The sequence below is a fragment of the Juglans microcarpa x Juglans regia genome, chromosome 2S, assembly GCF_004785595.1.
Source record: "Juglans microcarpa x Juglans regia isolate MS1-56 chromosome 2S, Jm3101_v1.0, whole genome shotgun sequence".
Taxonomy (NCBI): Eukaryota; Viridiplantae; Streptophyta; class Magnoliopsida; order Fagales; family Juglandaceae; genus Juglans; species Juglans microcarpa x Juglans regia.
This window is the reverse complement of record NC_054597.1, coordinates 14,610,110-14,630,685: the sequence shown is the minus strand read 5'-3', so window position 1 is coordinate 14,630,685 and position 20,576 is coordinate 14,610,110. Positions and strand designations below refer to the sequence as shown.

General features: G+C 41.4%; 1 protein-coding gene and 1 pseudogene across 1 annotated transcript; one reads left to right on the top strand and one right to left on the bottom strand.

Moving 5' to 3' along the window:
• Positions 1 to 2,854: 2,854 nt before the first annotated feature.
• LOC121253398 lies at positions 2,855 to 3,424 on the bottom strand. Its single transcript, XM_041153417.1, has one exon. The coding sequence runs from the start codon at positions 3,422 to 3,424 to the stop codon at positions 2,855 to 2,857; it is 570 nt and encodes a 189-aa protein (XP_041009351.1).
• Positions 3,425 to 7,832: 4,408 nt separating this feature from the next.
• LOC121252591 lies at positions 7,833 to 8,538 on the top strand (annotated as a pseudogene).
• The last annotated feature ends 12,038 nt before the right edge of the window (positions 8,539 to 20,576 follow it).

The window sequence follows — 20,576 nt, the reverse complement described above, 5'->3', positions numbered from 1 at the left end:
GCTCTGTTCGTGATCCCTTTCTGCTGCCAAACTTGTGTAGGCATGCGGCCGGGTCAGGGCTTCCTCCTTTCTCTTTGTGTCCGGCGCTCCATTTTTCCCCCTTCGCGGCAGTGACCTCCTCTTTGCCTAGCCGCCTTCCAATCCACCTGCTCCATCTCAAACTATTGTGTAGCCATTAGCGCTTCGAGGGTGTCTTCATTGTTGATGAATCCATATGCCCGGTCCATGAACTCCCTTAGCGTGGTTGGAGTCCTCCATGCTTTTTCAGCCATAAACGGGTTCCTAGGCCAAATCCCACCCAAGAGGCTTGCCAAGGTGATCTTCTCATCTTAGTCGTCCATGGTCATGTGTTCTTGATTGAACCGGGAGAGATACAACTTTAGCCTCTCGCCGTCTCGCTGTTTAACCATGAGGAAAGCAGCCGGGCGCCTCTTCTTCCGGCTTGCCATGAATTGTGCCATGAAGAGGTGAGCGAGCTCGTCGTAGCTATCTATGGTCCTAAGCACGAGAGATTCTCCTAGGAAGCTGTGTAAGGTCATGTGGGCCTTGAATGTCTCTAAGTGCTCTAGCGGGTCTTTGGACCCATCGTACACTTCTATCTAGGGAATTTTGAACTTGGGTGGGAGAGGTACTGCCATAACTCCTGCGTTGTATGGTAAGTTAGTACTGACGAGGTGTATCTTGCATCTTTCCTCCTCTGCTGTGGTGTTCACAGGGACTCGTAGTGAATCCACATGCTCAGTGCCGCTAGGTTCTCCTCTTCCCACCAGCTCCTCGTTGGTCCACCTGAGTGCAACGTTCTCTTCGTGGAGCGCTCTTGTTTCCTTTGTCAGCTTCCTTATTGTCTCCTCCATCCCTGTGAATCTCGCCTCCATTGCTTCGTTTTGGTTCTCCTCCCCCCATGTAGTTTGGGACTGTGTTGCTGCCGACATGTGAAGTACACATTTTTATGGAAAATATCCCACGAACGGCACCACTATTGATGTCGTGTTTCATAGACCGAGCAGTACCACAGTAGCCAAACTCTTAGGACCTGTAGCTAAGAGGAAGAATGGCTCCGGTGACGTCCAGGGTCGCTCCGATGCCAAAGCCAGTGGAGAATATTTGAGTGATGAAGAAAGCTAAGTGGGTTGAATAGTAGAAGAGTTTAGAGAGCCTTACCTTGAGATGGATTGCTGTTATTTATACTTGGCTTGAGTCCGACTGCCAAGGGAGATCGTGGGGTGTCAGGTTGTGGCTGAGCCATCCTACGACACCTCTAGTAGCATGTCATTGTGTGCTGTGTTCCCTGACACACATTGAATGCGGTGTGTCTCCGGCCTGGTGCATCCACAATCGGACGTGCCCAATTGCCTGCGTCCCTCTACAGTTGTGCGCTACATACCCTATTGCAAGGCTTGGCAGCCCACCTAGGTCCTAGGCGATCATTGCCTTATGGTGGGCTCCTTGATCGGTCAAGCTGGTGCCAAGGCCTTTTCGGATGGGTAGCTGGGTCTTGGGCTCGATACGTGGCTTCCTGGTGTACTTTGGGTCTCCGCTTGAGGGGCCTGGGGTTTCCACAGCCTGATCTCTTTGGGCCTAGGCCATTCTTTGGAGGGCCCCCCTAATAGATCCTATACATGCTCAGAGCCAAACTTTCACATAATCTGACCAATGTGATATGGGTTTGATACTTTTGGAGACTGGGCTACGCTTCATATACATGGGAGTTGAGCTCCCACATGATTCAACCAATTTGATCTGGGGTTGGGCCCCAAGCATGTAAATCATACCCGTGATTTCCAATTATATCCAACTCCCGTGGCAAGCAAAGGGTGGTTGAAGCCAGAAAAATGAGCAAATTGATTAGACCAAAATACACAATGACACTACACCTTGGGCAAATAACAAGTGCTCGAATTCCAGGGCGAGCAATAACAAATCTTGCACAATGCAAGTGAGAGTGCTTGCGCTCGAGTCGGAAGGCGGGGGCGAGCAAGGCAATTTTGCTTTAGTTCTAGTTCCACATATACATAATTTAAAATTTGAACGGAAGAAAATATAACAATATTTTCAATCACATGAATTATTTAAAATCTGGTTGAATCAGTGTCTATAGCTGGGATATTTCAGTCCATGTTAGGATTTGTAGAGGGGTAGTTTGGGCCAAGTGAATTCCTATATGGTTGGATCCAAACTCACTCTTTTATTCTAGATAGAATATACCAATATTTGATTATTTATCCTTAAATAACAGTTAAAGTAGTCTTTATTATATTTTGTTGCAAGTAGTTCAGATTAGTAATGGTGGTGCATGTTCTTTTATCAAAAGGAAATAGAGGTTATTTTTATTTATTAGTTTTATATTTATCTATAGATATTGTTATTTTTGAGAATTTTATTTATAAAATAACGAAAGGTGGGCGTCAGAAATATTGCCCAAACCTTTTTTTTTTTAAAATGAATCCTCTGTATTCATTCATTGAACTATAACCTCATTACTGGATTTCTCCTTACAGATGATACTCCTAATACAATTAGGAATCTCTTCAATCCAAAGTATATCAGGATGTAAAAATAAAGCTTCATGAGCTAAAACATGAGCTGCCTCATTTGCTTCCCTATAAACAAAATTAACACTCCAGTTCTCTATAGCTTTTAGCAACTTTTTGGCATCTTCAACTACCCTCCCATAAGAGGAAAAATCCTCTTCCCCTTTATTGACAGCATTCACTATGACTTGAGCACCACCTTCGAATAAAACTCTGTTGGAGTTGAGCTCTCTACACACTTCCATGGCTTTCCAAAGTGCAAGACATTCAGCTGTTGTAGAATCTGTCAAAAAAATTTTCTGTTCTCTTGCGGCAACCAAAATCTACCCTTCCTCATCTCTAATAACCACCCCGAGCTCCACCTTTCTATCTTTTATGGACACTGTTGCACCCCAATTTGCTTTAACAAAGGACTCTCTTGGTCTGCTCCACAAGACAGCCTCTCTTTCTACTCTTGGAGCTGGGGTAAGTCTTGCATTTTGTTGAAGCAGTTGGAACACTCTTAATTCATCTCTAGCTGCTTTTATCACTTGGCTTGAGCCTTTAAAAACTCCCTCCAAGATGAATTCATTTCTTCTTAACCAGATGTTCCTCATAACCATGGCTATCTCCTCTAAGACATCTTTGCTTACCTTCTCCACCAATCTGTCCCATAATTCTAGTAACTCAGTTTCATTTGATCTCCACTTCTGTATGACAATGTTTGATTCCGACCAAATATCTGCTGCTGCTGGACAGAACCAAATTGCATGCATCACTGATTCATCATCATTTTTGCAAATTGGGCATTTTGAACTTTCTGTTATTTTCCTTAGAGACAGGTTATCTCTAGTTGCTAATAACTCCTTTGTAGCTCTCCACATAAAAAGTTTGACCTTCCCTGGAATATTCATTTCCCATATTTCCTGCCATCGAGTATCCCCTTCATTGCTTCTTTCTTGTTCATTTCCATCTGGTATGCACTGCTAACAGAAAATTGTCTCTTCTTGGTATCTCCCCAAATCATTATATCTTCAGAATTTAGCTTGCTAATAGGGATACTACAGATTTGCTCCACTTCTTCTTGATTGAATATTCTTTCTATCAACTGCACATTCCATTTTCCCTCAGAGATCAACTCACTGACTTTTGCTTCCTCATCTAGTATCGAGCAAGGAGATTGCACACAGTAAGATGAGGGTGTTTGAAGCCATTTCTGCCCCCATATCCTTATACTACTCCCATCCCCAACTCTCCACCTTTAACCTTCTTTTAACAGCTTCAAAGCACCCCATACACTCCTCCATATAAATGAAGGTCTGTATCCCAACTTAGCTTCAAACAAAGAGACTGAACTGAAGTATTTTTCCTTAAAAATCTTAGCTGCCATACTCCCTAGATTCTGTAAGAACCTCCATCCTTATTTGGCCAACAAAGCCACATTGAAGCTCTCGAGATCTCTGAAACCCAAGCCTCCCTTCCTTTTTGGTTTTCCAAGTTTTTCCCAACTGCACCAATGAATTCTGCTGCTGTTAGATTGGTTGCCCCACCAGAAATTTGCCATAAGTGAGTTTAATTCCTTACACAGGTTCTTTGGAAGTTTAAACACACTCATAGTATATGTTGGAATTGCTTGTAATACTGCCTTGATCAAAACCTCCTTGCCTGCTGAAGAAAGAAATGAGTTCTTCCAATTGCTAATCTTCTTCCACAGCCTTTCTTTTATACCTCTAAATGTATTGTACTTGGATTTCCCTATTACAGGAGTCAAACCCAAATATTTTTCATAGCTACCTTCATAACTGAGCCTCCTAAAACCAAGATCTTCCTTTTTTCTTTAGCCATTGATTTAGAGCTGAAAAAAATTGCTATTTTCTCCTTGTTCAAAAACTGCCCAGATGCTTTTTCATAATTCAGTATTTTTATCCATTCATCTGCTAAGGCTCTTCCAAACAAAATGCAGTCATCTGTAAAAAGTAAATGGTTTACACGAGTTCCACTTCTTGCTACAGTTACTCCTCTTGTATAACCCTCCATGTCTGACTGATTTAGCAGTGCACTAAGCCCCTCAGCACACAAAATGAAAAGGTATGGAGACAATGGGTCACCCTGTCTCAAACCTCTCATAGGATAGAATCTTGACCCAGGGCTTCCATTGATAGAACAAAATAGCTCACAGTTGAAACACACTTCATAATGAGTTCAATCCATTTCCTGCAAAATCCCAACTTCCCCATGACAGCCTCTAGATAACACCATTCAATCCTATCATAAGCTTTAGACATATCTAGTTTGATAGCCATATTTCCTACTTTGCCTTTTTTCCTAGCTTACATTGAATGAAGCACCTCATATGCCATCATTATATTATTAGTAATCAATCTTCTAGGGATAAAAGCACTTTGGTTGGGTGAAATTACTACATTCAGGAATTTTTTCAACCTATTTGCCAAGACTTTTGACATGATCTTGTAAGCAACATTACTAAGGCTTATAGGCCTATAGTCACTAGCCACTTTTGGATCTTTAACCTTAGGAATGAGTGCAAGAAAAGTATAATTCATTGAGGGAATCAGAGCATTACCATTGAGCCATGACAGGACATCTTTGCACACTTCATCACCTACTATATGCCAATGCTTTTGATAAAAACATGGTCCAAATCCATCTGGACCTGGTGATTTTAATGGAGCCATTTGTTTAAGAGCTTCCTCGACCTCTCCTCTGGTAAAAGGTTTTGTTAGGCAAATGTTCATATCATCTGTTACACAAGGTACCACCTCCCTCAAGCTATCTTCAATATCTTCAAAACTCGGGTCTGAGGAGGTGAAAAGATTCTGAAAATAGTTGTTAAAAGCCATTTCAACCTTCTCAGGATTAGTTTGTCTCATATTATAAACATAAAAAATCTGCTTGATCATATTCTTTTTCCTCCTTTGGTTTGCACAACTATGGAAGAACTTTGTATTTCGATCCCCATGATTGTACCAATCCATCTTAGCCCTTTCCCTCCACATCATATCCTCCATCTCAAGACAGGTCCCTATCTCCTATTGAATTTTCTTTATCTCTACCATATTGTGACTCCCTTCATCTTCTTGTAATATTTTAAGCTTTTCTGTTTTTTTCCTTTAGAAGTCTCCTCTTATCTTGAACAATCTTCCTACTCCACCTTTGAAAAGCTCCTCTATTGTCTTCCAATAGCATCTGCAAATCCATGTCTATGTCCCTCCCTTTTGTTCTCACTTTCCAAGCTCTTTTAATAACTTCTTCACAATCTTCCTCCAAAGACCATCTGGCCTCATAACCGAACAGCCTCTTCCTCTTTCATATATTGGTATTTTCCTGGGTCAAACATAATAGGATGGGTCTATGATCATAGCACCTAGCTACAAGAACCTCCACCCACCCAATATTGCCCAAACCTATACAAGAGTGTAGGAGTGCCAGGATAAGGTTGGCTGACACAACCGACTTGAGAAAAAGAAAGTGTATGGCCGAACTAATCGTCCACTCAATCCGGTCAACGTTTTGTGCTTGCTACGTGATAAGATTTTCCTGACGCAAGAAACTTGAGTACTAAGAAAGAAATATGAATAAATATATATATATATATATATATATAGAAAATACTAAAATCTTAAATATTTTTGTGATAAAATGAGAAGTATTAAAATAAAATTTAAAAATTGAATAAAATATTATTATATTATATTTTTTTAATATTATTTTTATTTTTAGATTTAAAAAAATTGAATTGTTTATTATATTTTATGTTAGAATTTAAGAAAGTTGTAATGATTAGATTAGATTAGATTAGATTAGATTATATGAGATAAGATGAGATGAAATAAAAAGTTTTATAAAAATAAATGAGGCATAAATGTACTTAAGAAAAATTTATAAAAAATTTATTTTTTTACATATCAGTTATTGATATACTAGAAATTATAAAATTTAAAATTTAAAAGAAAATAAATAAAATAAATCTTGTAAATAAAAATATAAATAAAAATATATTAAGTATATATAACAGTCGTTGGGAAATGGGAATCATTTGTAAATGTACGAAGAGAAAACGAGAGAAGGTGAGGGCGTGGACGGGAGAGCAAAAGCAAAGAGAGGAAGAAAGAAAAGAGGGAAGGAACGTACGTGGAGGTAAGAAAGAAATGGAAAAAGAGTGAAATTATTGATTTTTGTTTTGGATTCATAACCAATTGCTGAAATAATAGTTATTTATTTATTTGTTTTTTAATTATTTATTACTTGTCATTTTTCGGCATCTGTTTGCTAATTGTTCAAATAACTGAAAATGACTATTGCAATTGCCAAACTTGTGTCCTTTTTCCGTCACCCATTAAGTTGCACATGCTCGCACAAACGATATTAGTTTAAGCATATCCTAATATCAAGCTGATGGAAACATGAAGATAGTATTGGTCAATTTACACAATTAAAAGACTCAATTAAAGATATTCCGGTTCTAAGATTGGTACCAAATATGATTATGAGATACTGTAATACATCCAATGGTGGATGGAGTCCTTGGGGGATGCATACTCGTGGTAGTAGACCACTAAGTCCTATCAGATGACAACCCTAGATGATGAAAGGGAGCAAAGGGTGCAACCCACTTGGAGAGAAACCATACGCTAGATGCCGTGAATAGTGAACAATGATAATGTGAAAATTTCGGATAAGACAAGATAAAAATGAAAAATGAGTGTTTATAAGGTATTAATTGGGATGTTCTATAGTGATCATGGCTGAATTATACATATTCAATTTGCACTAGAAGTATTTTGAGTCATTAAATAATTAGAGAATAACGTTAGGTGGTTGTTTATTCCTATAAATCCTGAACATACTGGGTTGGATAGAGTGAAAACTATATGTTTATCCCTGGGGAAAATGTTGCTTAGAATTAGTGGCAACTGGCAAGTAGATGACAAAAATAGTTAATTGAAAAAGCATGGTATTAAACTTCTTTCTTTGGACCCTCACTTTCTTTGTAAATCCATGGTACTAAACTTCTCTATTAGAGGAGAATATTCTAATTTTATCAAATATACCCTCACTTGTGACAGGGTTACAAAAACACAAACCAAGAGAATAAAACCCAATAAAAGACACAAAAACCTACAGAAACATATGAAAAGAAATAAAAACTCAACAAAGACTACATATTTACACTATTTGTAGCTCAAGAGTCAAGACAGGACAACCTAGGGCTGTGCAGATTACCCGAAAACCTGTTGGACCCGTTTAAAATGACCCGACCCAACTTTTATCGGTTTGTCATCTGATCGGTTTCCAACCCGACTAGTTACGTGGGTTGTTTACGTTTGTGTCAACCCGTCCAAATATAAATACAAACTTATCAAACCCTAGCCACCCCCAACTCCAAGTCCCGAGCGGAAAACCCTTCCCTTATCTCTCGTGTTTGTGGAGTGAAGAATCACAGCGAAAATGAGTCACGGGGCAACAGCGGTGGGACTGAAGGGGAAGAAGAAGGGAGCCACATTCGTGATTGACTGCGTGAAACCGGTTGAGGAAAAGATCATGGATCTTGCCTCACTTGAGAAGTTCCTTCAGGGATCAAGGTCGGAGGCAAGGCCGGCGCTCTCTGTGAATCCATCACCGTCGTCCGTGAAAAGAGCAAAATCTCTATCACCTCTGACAGCAACTTCTCTAAAAAGTATCTCAAGTACTTGAAGAAGCACAATGTGAGGGACTGGCTTCGGGTGATTGCTTCCAACAAGGACATGAATGTTTACTTCAACATTGTCGAGAATGAGGGCAAGGAGGAAGACTGAATATCTACTATTTTTGTTTACTACTACCACTTTTGCAAATGACTACATCCGAATGACTTCTGCAAAGTTTGCTCTTTTCATTTTTTGTTTTTTGGGGTTTTTTCTTGAGATTGAGAAGAATCTGAGATCGATGGAGATTGATATTGTAATTTGAGGCTTAGATCTGAGATAAATCGATGTGCAGAAAGTTAGATGTTTTTTTGTTTGGTAAAGGTTGGGTCATACGGATTCAACCCAAGTCTATTTTAATCGGATTGGGTTGCTTCGGTTTGGTGCCATAAATAGAGCGGGTCAGGTCGGATCGGGTGTAAACTTGGTTGTGACGGGCTGGGTTGCAGCCTTAGGACAACCTACCCTTTCTTGTGTGAGGATACCTTGGATCTCTCTAGGAGTTGATGTGTTCTAACCTTATAAATTTTTTATCACAACATTAGACCATCTTTGCTATCATATTAATTTCTCTATATACGTATTTAAGCTGAATCATAAACTTCCTTATTTCTAGTTGAATTTCCTCCCATATCTCCACATATGCCCAATGTGTTATTTCACCAGCTTAGTCATCCAAAATTTAGTTCAGAATTAGATTCAACTTCAACACCAGAAGCATTCAAGCATGAACAGATTCTCAAACCATCCAAATAGTGGCAGAACTAGCAATTATGTTAAGGAGGGGGGGGGGGGAGCAACTTTTTTATCGTGTGACACACTTATGTAAAGAGTAATAATACATACAATTGTAGGATGTGCAAGTACTACACGCTTCCTTTAAAAAAAGAGTGAAGTCCATCATTAAAAAATAATTTTTTCATGTGAGTCATAGATTTACCTACTTTTTTCAAAGGGAGCAAGTGGGGCTTGCACATCCTAGGACTGCCAACATTATTTCTTTTATGTAAATTAAAAAGAGATTGAAAAATCATTAAAACATAACTACATATAAAACTATATCTCGTTAATTTGCTACGTATATGTAGAAATAAAATTATAAAAGTACAACTTAATATATGTTTCAGATTTTGACGATAATGCTTTATGGTATAATATTCATCTACTGTTATTTTTGTAATGAAATATTTAGAATTTATTTTTTTCATATAAACTATCAAGAGATCTTTTAGAATGTCATCTTTTATTCTAGTATGTAAGCTACTTTATCAGATTTCATGCAAAATCTAGATTTTTTCGTATCACATTAAACATATAATGCTACAATTGAAAGTTTAAATAAATTATTTTCTTTCTCAATGAAGTTTATAGGATAAAATCTCGCAACTATTTTTCATATAGATCATCGACCTTAAATAATTTTTCTTGTGCTTTCACTTTGTATTCCATATAAAGAAGCCCAATATTGTATAACAAGAAACTTTAAAATCCACATTAATAAGTTTGTTATTTCTCCTAAACTCAGTTTTAAGTTTAATTTTGAAGAGGCCACATCCTTGAAAATAAATAATATATAGAATTTTGGGACTATAAGAAAAAAATTAGAGAGAGACAATTTTAAGTATATTGAAATTTTAGAAAATTTTAGAGAGTATATGGAGATTATAAATTTTTTGGGGGGCAATTTTCTATATTCATATAATTATGTATAAAATCTAAGAGGGTATATTGTGTTTTCAAAATGTTTTTTTTTTATTGGGTGGGGGCCTGGGTTGGGGGGGGGGGGGGGGGGGGGGGGGAGTCCAATTTGGGTCCCATTGCATCCAAAAGAACTCAACCCAGATGTTAGAATTCTAGCCCTAGGAAGAAAAAAAATCTATTACAAAACAGCCCCTTTCATCCCTTATTACAAGTCCACAAGAACCCCCCGATTACCCAAAGTACTTCCGTCAACATTAAGTTCCAAATACCCCAATTTTGGCTTCTGCCATTTCAACAAAGAAAACTTCTTTTTCCTGCAAGGAATAACTGGGACTCTTTAGCTGTTGAAACACCTTCATATCTAAAGTACCTATAATGCCTCAAGGAATGACCTAATTAAGTCACATATGTTATCCTTGTTGGGGCCATTTGATCATAGATGAGATGGCTCAAGTCTCACACTTCTGATTAAGGCTACAACCAGACTTGAAACAATCGGGTTTGCGTTTGACCTGACCTGATTGTTCTTATCCAAGACTCCAAACCGACCCGACTTGACCCGAACAAACAAAGATCGGGTCAAGCCTGTATGACCCGACATTCACCACAGAGGGCAAAAAAAAAAAAAAATAAAAATAAAAATAAAGAAAAAAATCTGCGTTCTTCACTTCTGCATCGATTTACAAAATATTTCTATCATCTGTATGATCTGTTCACAATATCAAATTATTAATCTTAGATCAACATCCCAAAAAAAAAAAATGAAAAGTGTAGTTTGCAACATTTTAGCGTCTTCTTCTTACTTTAGTGACAGGAGAAAAATAAAAGAGAAACCGAAAGGAAATTTCTTGGGAAACAAACAGAGAGAGAGAGGAAAAACCATTTCAGCACTTTCCGTAAACAATAAATATTTTGTAAAGAGATCAGACAAAGGTTAATCATGAATTCCATGATCTTCACTTCCTTCGACGCCATGTGTGCGGAGTTGTTGGGCCAAAAGGTGAGGGCTTCCTTCCATCGCCAAGGGGCGCAGTGATACCAACGCCACCAGCATCGACATGAACAAGAAACAGTAGGGAGACTCACAGTCATAGCCACCACTGGCGACGTATGTTAAGAAGGAGAAGCAGCCGCAATAGTGGAGGTCACTGCGGTTCGCAAAGGACTTGGATGGGCTGAACTGCTTCGAGACTCTCATCTCTTATTAGGTGAACTGTAGTTTGCAAGAAAGCATTTAGAAGAGAGAGAGGTTTCATCCGCATCATCTTTTTGCTGTATAGAAAGAGAGAGAGAGAGAGAGAGAGAGAGAGAGAGAGAGAGCGCGGGGTTAGCGTTTGTGCTGGATAGAAAGAGAGAGAGAGAGAGGAAGCGGGGCTAGGGTTTGTGCTGGATAGAAAGAGAGAGAGAGGGAGTAGGGCTAGGGTTTGTGCTGGATAGAAAGAGAGAGAGGGGGGGGGGCTACGGTTTGATCGGTTTCGTCCACTTAAAAGAGGGTTGGACATCATCCAACCTACATCTAATTTTAATCCGATTTTATGCGGGCTGATCCGATCAGTTTTGTCGGGTGGGTCGGGCTTATTGTGTTTTTGCACAGGCCTACTTTTGATCAGATAGGATCTAATATGATTTATCATACTCGGTACCAAGGGTGGAACTTTTAACCATATTTAGCAAGAATTATAGTAAAAATCCTCAATACAATAATAACATCACCTCACAAAACCTCTTTAAAAGAAAAGTAAACTAAATATTAATAAATATTCTCTTAAATCTTACAAATATGCTTGTGCCACTAGACATTTATCTCACCACTTGACCCCCACACACCTTACCATGTAAGTCCCTCCTCCTTATCTACTGGTCTATATCGCTATTTTCTTATTTTCATTGAGGCATGAGCCCTATGTGCAACCTTATTCGGTGTGTTTCATCTCTTTTTTCATCTTTTTACTATCTCTTATTTTTCTCTATTTTTAAATATGTTCTTTTTATATAGTTTTTCCTTTGTTTTCTTGGCTTCTTGCTTGGTTTTTCAGGAGTTTTGGAGCTCCAATTTGTGCTTATCATCTACATGTGCCCCTTAGCAGTGACTACATTCACCAGCTGAGATTTTATTTTGGTCGGTATGTGTGGGACAAGTACTGCCACCAATGTGCTGCTCCTCACAATCTGCCGAACTCCTGTGCAACTTTGCTACCTTTAGCACCTGAGTTGTTAGGCTAGGCTCCAACAACTCAGGTATTCATAAACGGGTGTGCAAAAGATAGAGATAAGTGCAACTTGGAGAGGGCGGCCTAGGGGTTGGGTAACCTCGAGTAGTGTTCAGCCTTCAAGTGCCCGCCCACATCGCAGGTCTAATATGTGCCTCACATATTATGCTTGCTATGTAGGCGGGCACTTAAAGGCTGGACACTACTCAAGGTTACCTATCCCTGCAGCACCGTCCCTCCTGCAGGTTGGGTCCAGAGGACTTTTCCTATGGGCTAGGTTGAGACCATTTGCGTTGGGCTGGGCCTTTGGTCAGCGCTTCCCATCGTCCTTGATTGGCTCACCTTTTGATGATGTCTTTTCAAGTTCATTATTGAGAGGATGTCAAGTAGCTCTTCGTGTTTGTGTCGCTTAGTAGACTTCGCTCCCAAAATTCAAAGCAACACGCTCTTCCCCTTTTGCCACGGTGTGTGAGAGACTAACCGTCACCTTCCCCTACATAAAGTCAGAGTGGGGTGTGGTTTCTGTCTACTGCACTATAACCGTCCAGCTATTTTATTTTTCTCATTTTCCTTTCCTTTTCCCAATCCTCTTCACTATCTCATACATTGGTGGTGATGGCTTTTGAAAAATCTACTCAACACAATGTTTCCAGTGGAGGTTCTGTTGATACTGGGTCATTGTTTGGGGGTAGTGGATGGCGCTCAAGTACCACAACACCAACACTGGTTTCCTTGGCCCTTACTTACCAAGTACCAAAGTCAGCATTTTTCGATGTTCCTGGCCCCAACGAGGGTTACGTCAATGCAAAGGGTCATTCCACAAGGGAGGCCCTATTTCCTTCCACATTTACGTGAGGCTTGAGGTTGCCCTTCCCTCGCCCTGTTCGCGACCTTCTAGACCGCCTGGGTCTTGCTCCACCCAAATTGCACCCGAATGCTAGGAGACTGTTGATATGCTGCAGCATTATCTGGCGACATGCTCTACTGGAATCCTTCTTGGATGATGCGGATCTTACCGGTCATGAGTTGTTTCTTACCAATAAAGTGCTACGACAAAAGGAAAATGTCTGCAGTTTGAAGGCGATACACTTACTAGTCACCTTGGAGCCGAAGTATCGAAAAGTGAAAGACTGGTCTCCCAAATTCTTCTTCGTGTATGGCCGTAGATGGAAGGTCCCAATAGGCCAAGTGAACCACCGCGAGTTCGCAATACGGACAAACTGGGGGAAGGTCCTGGAGGACGAGGTTGTGTGCTCGCCAGCTACTTCTTACGAAGCGCAGTGTATCGCGATTGTCCGAGAATGGGTGCAGAATAACCCTAAAAGTATTTTCTCTGAGGTCCTCCTTTCCGAGGAGAGCTTAAGAAGTTCTCTGCCTCCCATAGGTCACCTTGCTTCCGATGATAAGGCGATCACTGCCCGACCTCAAGTTCCCAAGGCCTCCCTTGCTCGAAGGGCTCCTCAGATCTTCCCCCTTTGGACAAGGGGAAGAAACCTCGTCAAGAGGGTGCCCAGATTGAGAGCAGACTTTCTTATAGGGCTCAAAATCCTCCACCGCGGGAGTTGGCTATCTTGGAGGCTAGCTGTCCCATTGTTACCACAACTCAGATGAAGGTGCCGGAGAGTGAGTAGGCTAGTGATCCTCCGGTTACATCATTATCGACTGCTACTGTTGAAATGCCCGGGGATGAGATTGAGATGGAGGCCCTACTCTAGAGTCTTTTTGCGGCCACCATTCTTGGTGAGGGGCAACATTCTTGTTCGTGGATCTCCCCTCCTTCCTCCTCTTGTTTTTTCGTTGGTAGTCACTCCCTCGAGGCCGCCGACGAGAGGGCAGCGACGGCTACTTCCAGCAACCACGTAGATATAGAGGACCGCTCGGGAGGCAAATCCCTTCCGAATGTTATAGCCCATGAGGGTTTGAGGAGTTCGGTCGCTGAACCGCTCGCCAGGCCGAGCATCTAGAGTGGGATGATGCCCTTTTGGATGTTATAGTTGGCGAGCCACCCTTCCAGGCCGAACACCCAACAGAGGAAGATCCCCTTCTAAATGTTGTAATTTGCCTTAACTAGGAGGGTTTGTGCGGGGACCAACCTGCTCCTCCTGAAGCTGCGAAATTGTTTGAAGTAAAGGGTTCTATGGAAGTTCTCCCTCTTTTGTCTCAGATGAGGCCATCGGTCGGGTCGTCAAGTGTTTGTTTGGCTTCTTCCTTGAGGTTTGGTCATTCCTTTCCTATCTTTCCCTTTCTTTATTGCCTCCCCTTACTGATTGTTGGATGTCGATTCTTTTGTCGCAGGGTACTTCTCAACTAGTAGCTTTTATTGTGGATGGTCAAGTGGCCATTGTGCAAGAGTACTTGTGCCTTCATCGGTGACCAGAATTTCCCTTGACTGTGATCGCGCCTAGAGAGAAGATAGGGAGTTAGTGGTGTGTGAGTTGGGGAGGACACAACTTGACCTGGTAGACGAGCACAAGAGGGTGAGGAAGTTGGAGCGCTGCCGGAAGAAGTACAAGAGGGAGCGAAAGAGGAGAAGGAACAATTGGAGTGGCTTAACCAAATTCTTTGAGATGACTTATCCCTCGTGCAGAATCTGTGACAAAGCATGGGGACTTGGGATTGTCGAGGGTCATAGGTCAATGTAGGCACATTCCTCCTGGAGAGTCCGAAGCTACGTTCGAGGTCTTTCACAAAGTACCTACAGGGACTTGCAGTCAACAAAATTCCTGCAAGCACCGTGGCCTTCAAAGCCAACAGCCATCTTGGAAGGAAGGAGATGTATGATGCTTTCTTGGATCTAGTCATTCCCGCAGTGTTGGATAATCATGCTCCTGTTGCTACCAAGGCTGGTGTTTCCTGAGCTAAGACTTGATGTACTCGGTTAATCCTGCTTCATTGTTTTGTTCTTCCCTTTTAGTTGTACATGTACCTGCAATGTGTCACCCAACGACTTGTATATATATATTAATTAGTAAAATTATCTCTCTTTTATTTTCTGAGTGTGTTCTTTATTTTGCTTTGGTGACCAGCCCGAGAGAGTTTTGGCATAGGAGTTCGTAGGGCTCTTACCCACCTTGCTAGTCAGCCGTGCTACGCTTTGTTTATCTTTTCTGGACAACCATCCTCAGGACATGGCTATTGATTTTGTTGTCAATGCCTTCTCAGTTTAGATGTACCTGCTTACTTTAGTCGTGCTCCCAACCTCTCGTTATTTAGTTAGTTGTACTTTGCTATTTTGATGACCATGCCCGACCATACCTTCCCCGTTGTTTCACTCTTTCTTCTCACGTGCCCATAACCTGGGGTTGGGTTCAAGGATTCATGACCTACCCTGCTGGCATCCGATTTAACCCTGTCGACCTCGCTAGCTGATAGTTTTTTTTTTCATGCTATTTCCTCCTGCCTTTAGGTACTGGTTCTAGCTCACCTTGCTACTTTATTTTCCCATTTCATCCCTTTTTCATTGTAAAATCTTCCGGTGGGGCTAGACGACCTTGAGCTGGATCTATCTCCTTTGTCCACGTTGATGGGGGTTGCCCAGTTAGTTTGGAGCCACATTAGCCCTTCTTTATTTTTATTTTTGTATTTCTCCTGCTCATCAAATAGGGGTTATCATTACACAATTGGAGAAGGTAGTCAATATTGCAAACCTGAGCCTTCTGTGTGACGTCGTTTCCTTTCTAGAGATTCTTTTTCCTTTGGGTAGCCGAAAGACTAAGCCCGCACTCCATTGTGGAGAGGTTGGGGTGCCTCAAGTCAGCCAGCCCCTTTTGGTTCCCCAAGAAGGTAACTTCTTTGGATGGCCATGGGTCCAATCCTCTCTTTTGCTGTGATTGCATTCAACGCAAATATTCGGGCCTCCTCGAGGGCCAAACTCTCTCTGCTTTGCGAGAGGGATAAGGTAACCTTAAGGCCTACCTTTCCCTATAGTATCCTTTCGAGGAGATAAGTCATTCGGGCAGTCTGTTACTGAATCCACTCCCGCTAGTTGACATCACAAGTAAAGGTAACATTTTTGGGCCAGGCTGGAGCTGAACCCACTTTCATTCATAGCGGAAGTTGGGGTAAGTACACTGTTTGCTGCTAAAACCGCTCTCCTCCATGGGAAGGACAAAGCAACCTTTAGGCCTACCTTTCCCCATGGTGCCCCGCAAGGAGGTAATTCATTAGGGCAGTTTATTACTGTGCCTGCTCCCACCTGTTGATTCTTATGAGGAAGGTATAGTTTCCGATTTCAAGTTGTTGAGGACTAACCTGCACTCCAAAGTGTAAAGGATAAGGCAACCTTAAAAGCCTACCTTTTCCCTTGGTATCCTGCAAAGAGGTAACTTCGGGCAGCAATCCAGTTGGCCATTCGCCGCGATAGGAGTCGGGATAAGTTGTTTGGGTCACTAGGGGGCATGGCCCGCCTCTATAGAGGAAGGGGTAGAACAGCCTTCGGCCTAGTTCATTCCTTTGATCCTGTGGGAAGTACATTGTTCAGGAAGTTTGAGATTGGTCTCATTCCTACTTGTTGCTATAGCAGGGAAGGTAAGTGTTGGGTTAGACTAGTGTGGATCCCACTCTTTGTTGCAGTGGAGGCTAGGGTAGTTCATTTGAGGAGCCGTGAGGCTGATCCCGCTCTCCTTTGGGGGAGGAATAAGGCAACCCTTGGGTCTACCTTTTCCCTTGGAATCTCGCAGGGATGTACGTTACTTAGACAGTTTGTAACTACACCTGTTCCCGCCTGTTGACCCCTGCAAGGAAGGTAAGGCTTTATATTCGAGCTGCCCAAACGCTGACCCGCACTCTGTTGCGGGAGGTATAAGGAAATCTTTAGGCCTACCTTTCCCTATGGTGCCCGAGGGGAGGTAATTGTTAATTTGACGGTGAACTTGTCGTCGTAGATTTTATTAGTCGCAAAGTGGCTTTGTTGATGCTTTCACTAATGGTACAAAAGTTTGAAGTAGACTTTTTATATTGTCTAGAAAAATCATATTCTCTTTAAAGGTAAAGAAACTACATGCAGGATAAAAAAGTATTACATGACAACAGGAGACGAATCTTTTGGCCTTGGATTCTGTCATTCATTTTTGCATCTAGGGTTGCGCATCGCTCCTTACTCCCCCTCGAGCCTAGTAGGGTGAGTTGTAGATAGAAGCCTGCCATGGCTTCTTCAGTGGTGTCTGGCCTACTTTTTCCCTGTAGAGTCATCCAAGGCAGGCTCACCATCCATCTGTTTTAGCTCTTGGATGTAGCATTCTCTTGTTAAAACCTATTCGCCTCGGACTTCCCCCACTCCCTAGGACGTTGGGAACTTCATTTTGAGGTGGTAGGTCGATGTGATGACCCACAAGCTGTTGAGGGTGGGACGTTGTATGACGACAGATTCTTTGCTAACAAGAAGTCAACCAGGACAGGGCTGTGCAGGGGCTGCTACTAGCAGGGACAGACAACGCGATGGTTCCCATAGGCTGAACCATACTTTTGGAAAAACATTTCAAGGACATGGGGGCAGGTCACAGCTGAGAAGCATCTATGCCAATTCTGGTGAAGGCTCCCCAAAATAGGATGTCTGCGAAACTCCCGTTATTGATGAGGATTCTACAGGCGGTGAAGTTGGTGACAAGCATAATGACTGCTTGCACGTCGTCATGGGGTTATAGAACCCCCTCTTTGTCGACCTCTACGAAGGAGATGAAGGGGCTTGGCTTTGGTCATGACCTTCGCCCTTTTCTCTGCTCATTCCAATTCATTCCTTCGAGGCTCCATCAATGCTCGAAGTGTGTATTACACATTGATGAAGTGGTCGGCCTGGTCCACGAATTCTTCAAAGACACGGGAGTCCTCCTGGCCAGCTTGGCCATAAACTGGGATCATGGCCAAACTCCTCCCAGAAGCGCCGCCAAGGTTATCTTCTCCTCTCGATCGTCGATAGTCATGCGCTCCTTGTTGAACCGAGATAGCTGGGCCTTCAGGCTTTCATCCTCTTTTTGCTTGATGGTGAGGAGTTACACCATTGGATTTTGCCTCCTCTGATTGGACATTGAAATGGGTCAAGAACAGTCTGGTAAGTTTGCCAAAAATTAGCTATCGATTCATGTGCCAACGACCCGAACCATACACAAGCTAGCCTTTTCAGGGTCAGTGGAAACGCTCTGCATGCTACTTCCCCTAGGAAACAATGCAACATCATGTAAGCCCCAAAAGTTTCCAGGTGCTCAATAAGGTCCCTTCCTCCATCATATATCTCCATAGCAGGGATCCTAAACTTTGGCAGTAAGGGCACCGCCTTCACTTCTTCTGTATAGGGTTGACCAGTGCTTGTGAGCAACTGGTCCACTGTTGACGATGTACCCACCTTCCTTGCTATCTCCTCATATTCCCCTTTAAGGTTGCGCAGCTCATATTGCATGTTCTTTTGCTTGTTTTATTTTGTCCAACTTGCATGTTCCGAGACCCCACACATTCACTGTTGTTGGATTCTGCTCCGCCGCCGTACTACTGCTGAGGTTTTCTAAGTTCCTCATTTTTCTTGAAAAATGTTTGCACTTCCCTAGTTAATTTTGTTACCCATTCTTCCATAGTTTTCAACCTCACTTCCATGGTGTCTCCCATGTTTCTCTTGAGTTGTTCAAGATGGGTTGTCGCAAGCATGAGAAAGACACGTAAGATCTATAACGATCCCATAGACGACACCACTATTAACGTCGTTTGCGCACGCCTTTGGGTCAAGCTCCAACAACTCAGGTCTTAAAAAATGGGCCTGTAAAAAATAGAGAGAAGTACAGCTTGGAGAAGGCGGCCTAGGGGCCAGGTAACCTCCGATGCCAAAGTCAGTTAATATTTTTGAAAGTTTTAAATAAGTAGAGGAATCTAGGGATCAGAGAGAGATATTCTCATACCTAGTATATGTTATTTATACTATTAGTTTTGGGAGGGGGGGGGGGGATAGATCGTGCTTGTCCCATGGAGTCTGCATCCTTCAAACTATTCCTTGTGTCAGAATCTTTAAATGCGGCGTGGCTTTGTGGTTGCTTCATTAATCTAGCGTGTTGCCTGAATAGTGGAGCCATTAATGCGGCGTGGTTCTCTAACTTTCTTCTCTTAGACTGTCTTTTTCATGGTCCATTGATATTTTCTATCTGTAGATCAAAGGCTCCCCGCATATTACTCCTGCTATGTGGGCGGGTACTTGAAGACTGGACACAACTCGAGAGTCCTCCAGATTGATGAGTCTCATTCCTTGCAACACCATCTCCCTACAGGATTGCGTCCAGAGGACTTTTCCCGCAGGTTGGGTTGGGAACTATTTGCCCTGGGCTAGGCCATTGGTCTTTACTTCTCCTTCATCCATGGGTTTCTTGGGCTTAGTGGGGGGAAAATCCCCTTACAAATAACAACTTGGGTCTAGCTTTCAATAGTATTACTCCAATTGAGATCTTATAGAGCACCCTTCACAAGACCTTAACAATTGATTGTGCTAAAAATCACTTGAGTGATCACATCTTCTTGACTTCATGTCCTTTTAGTTTAATGAAATATTTATCATAAAAAAAGATAGTAGAGCTCGATTTACTCCATAATCCATATTATGCCCTCCTCATTTTATAGGAAATTTACCTTAGTCTATCTATAGATGTATGTCTTAGTGCCGAACCATGCTAAATATTGCTCCCACGATTTCTCTACTTATAGAGTTTTTATGTTGATTTATTTTTGTCTTTGTTCACCATCCAACTCCTTATTTTTTCTTTGTTCACCATCCAACTCCTAGTGATCCGAAGAGTGTTAGCTTCTGTATATAAAAATTGACATCAACACAAAGCTGAGTTAGATTTTATTTCAAGACAACCTCTTTCAAATCTTGAGAGGTATGCCTTTACATATATTGAATTATATAAATATATATTTTTTTCGATTTAGATTTTTTTAATAATTTTTTGGTGTAATTATATGTATTATTTAAAAAAATATATCCAAACACCAATAGAAAACCCAAAAGCATATCTTGAGTTAAGAACACACTAATAAACCTTAACAACTCACTTTTCAAACTCTAAAAACACTATTAAAATGCAATGCTATACTATAATAAATAGGAAAGTTTGATTAGGAGTGTAATTGGTCCAATCCTAAGGGCTATTTTTTCACCGAACTGAAAATTTTGGTCAACCTATTTTCCACCCTGAGACCAGACTGGACCAGACCATTATCTATTTGTCTGTTCAGTCCAATCGGTTTAGGCTTGTGCAAAATAGCCACTTTTTTGCTAAAGGCCCAACTTTTGAGTAAACATTATTTATTTCAGCCCAATTAAAAAATGAGACTAAAAAACTTCCAGTTTTGAAAATATCAACTATTTAACTTCATTTGCCCATTTTGTTCTTAAAAATTGCCTAAAGAAAAATTAGGAAAAATTAGTAATTAACATATTAGGGACTTATTCATAAGAAATGTTTTAGAAAGACATT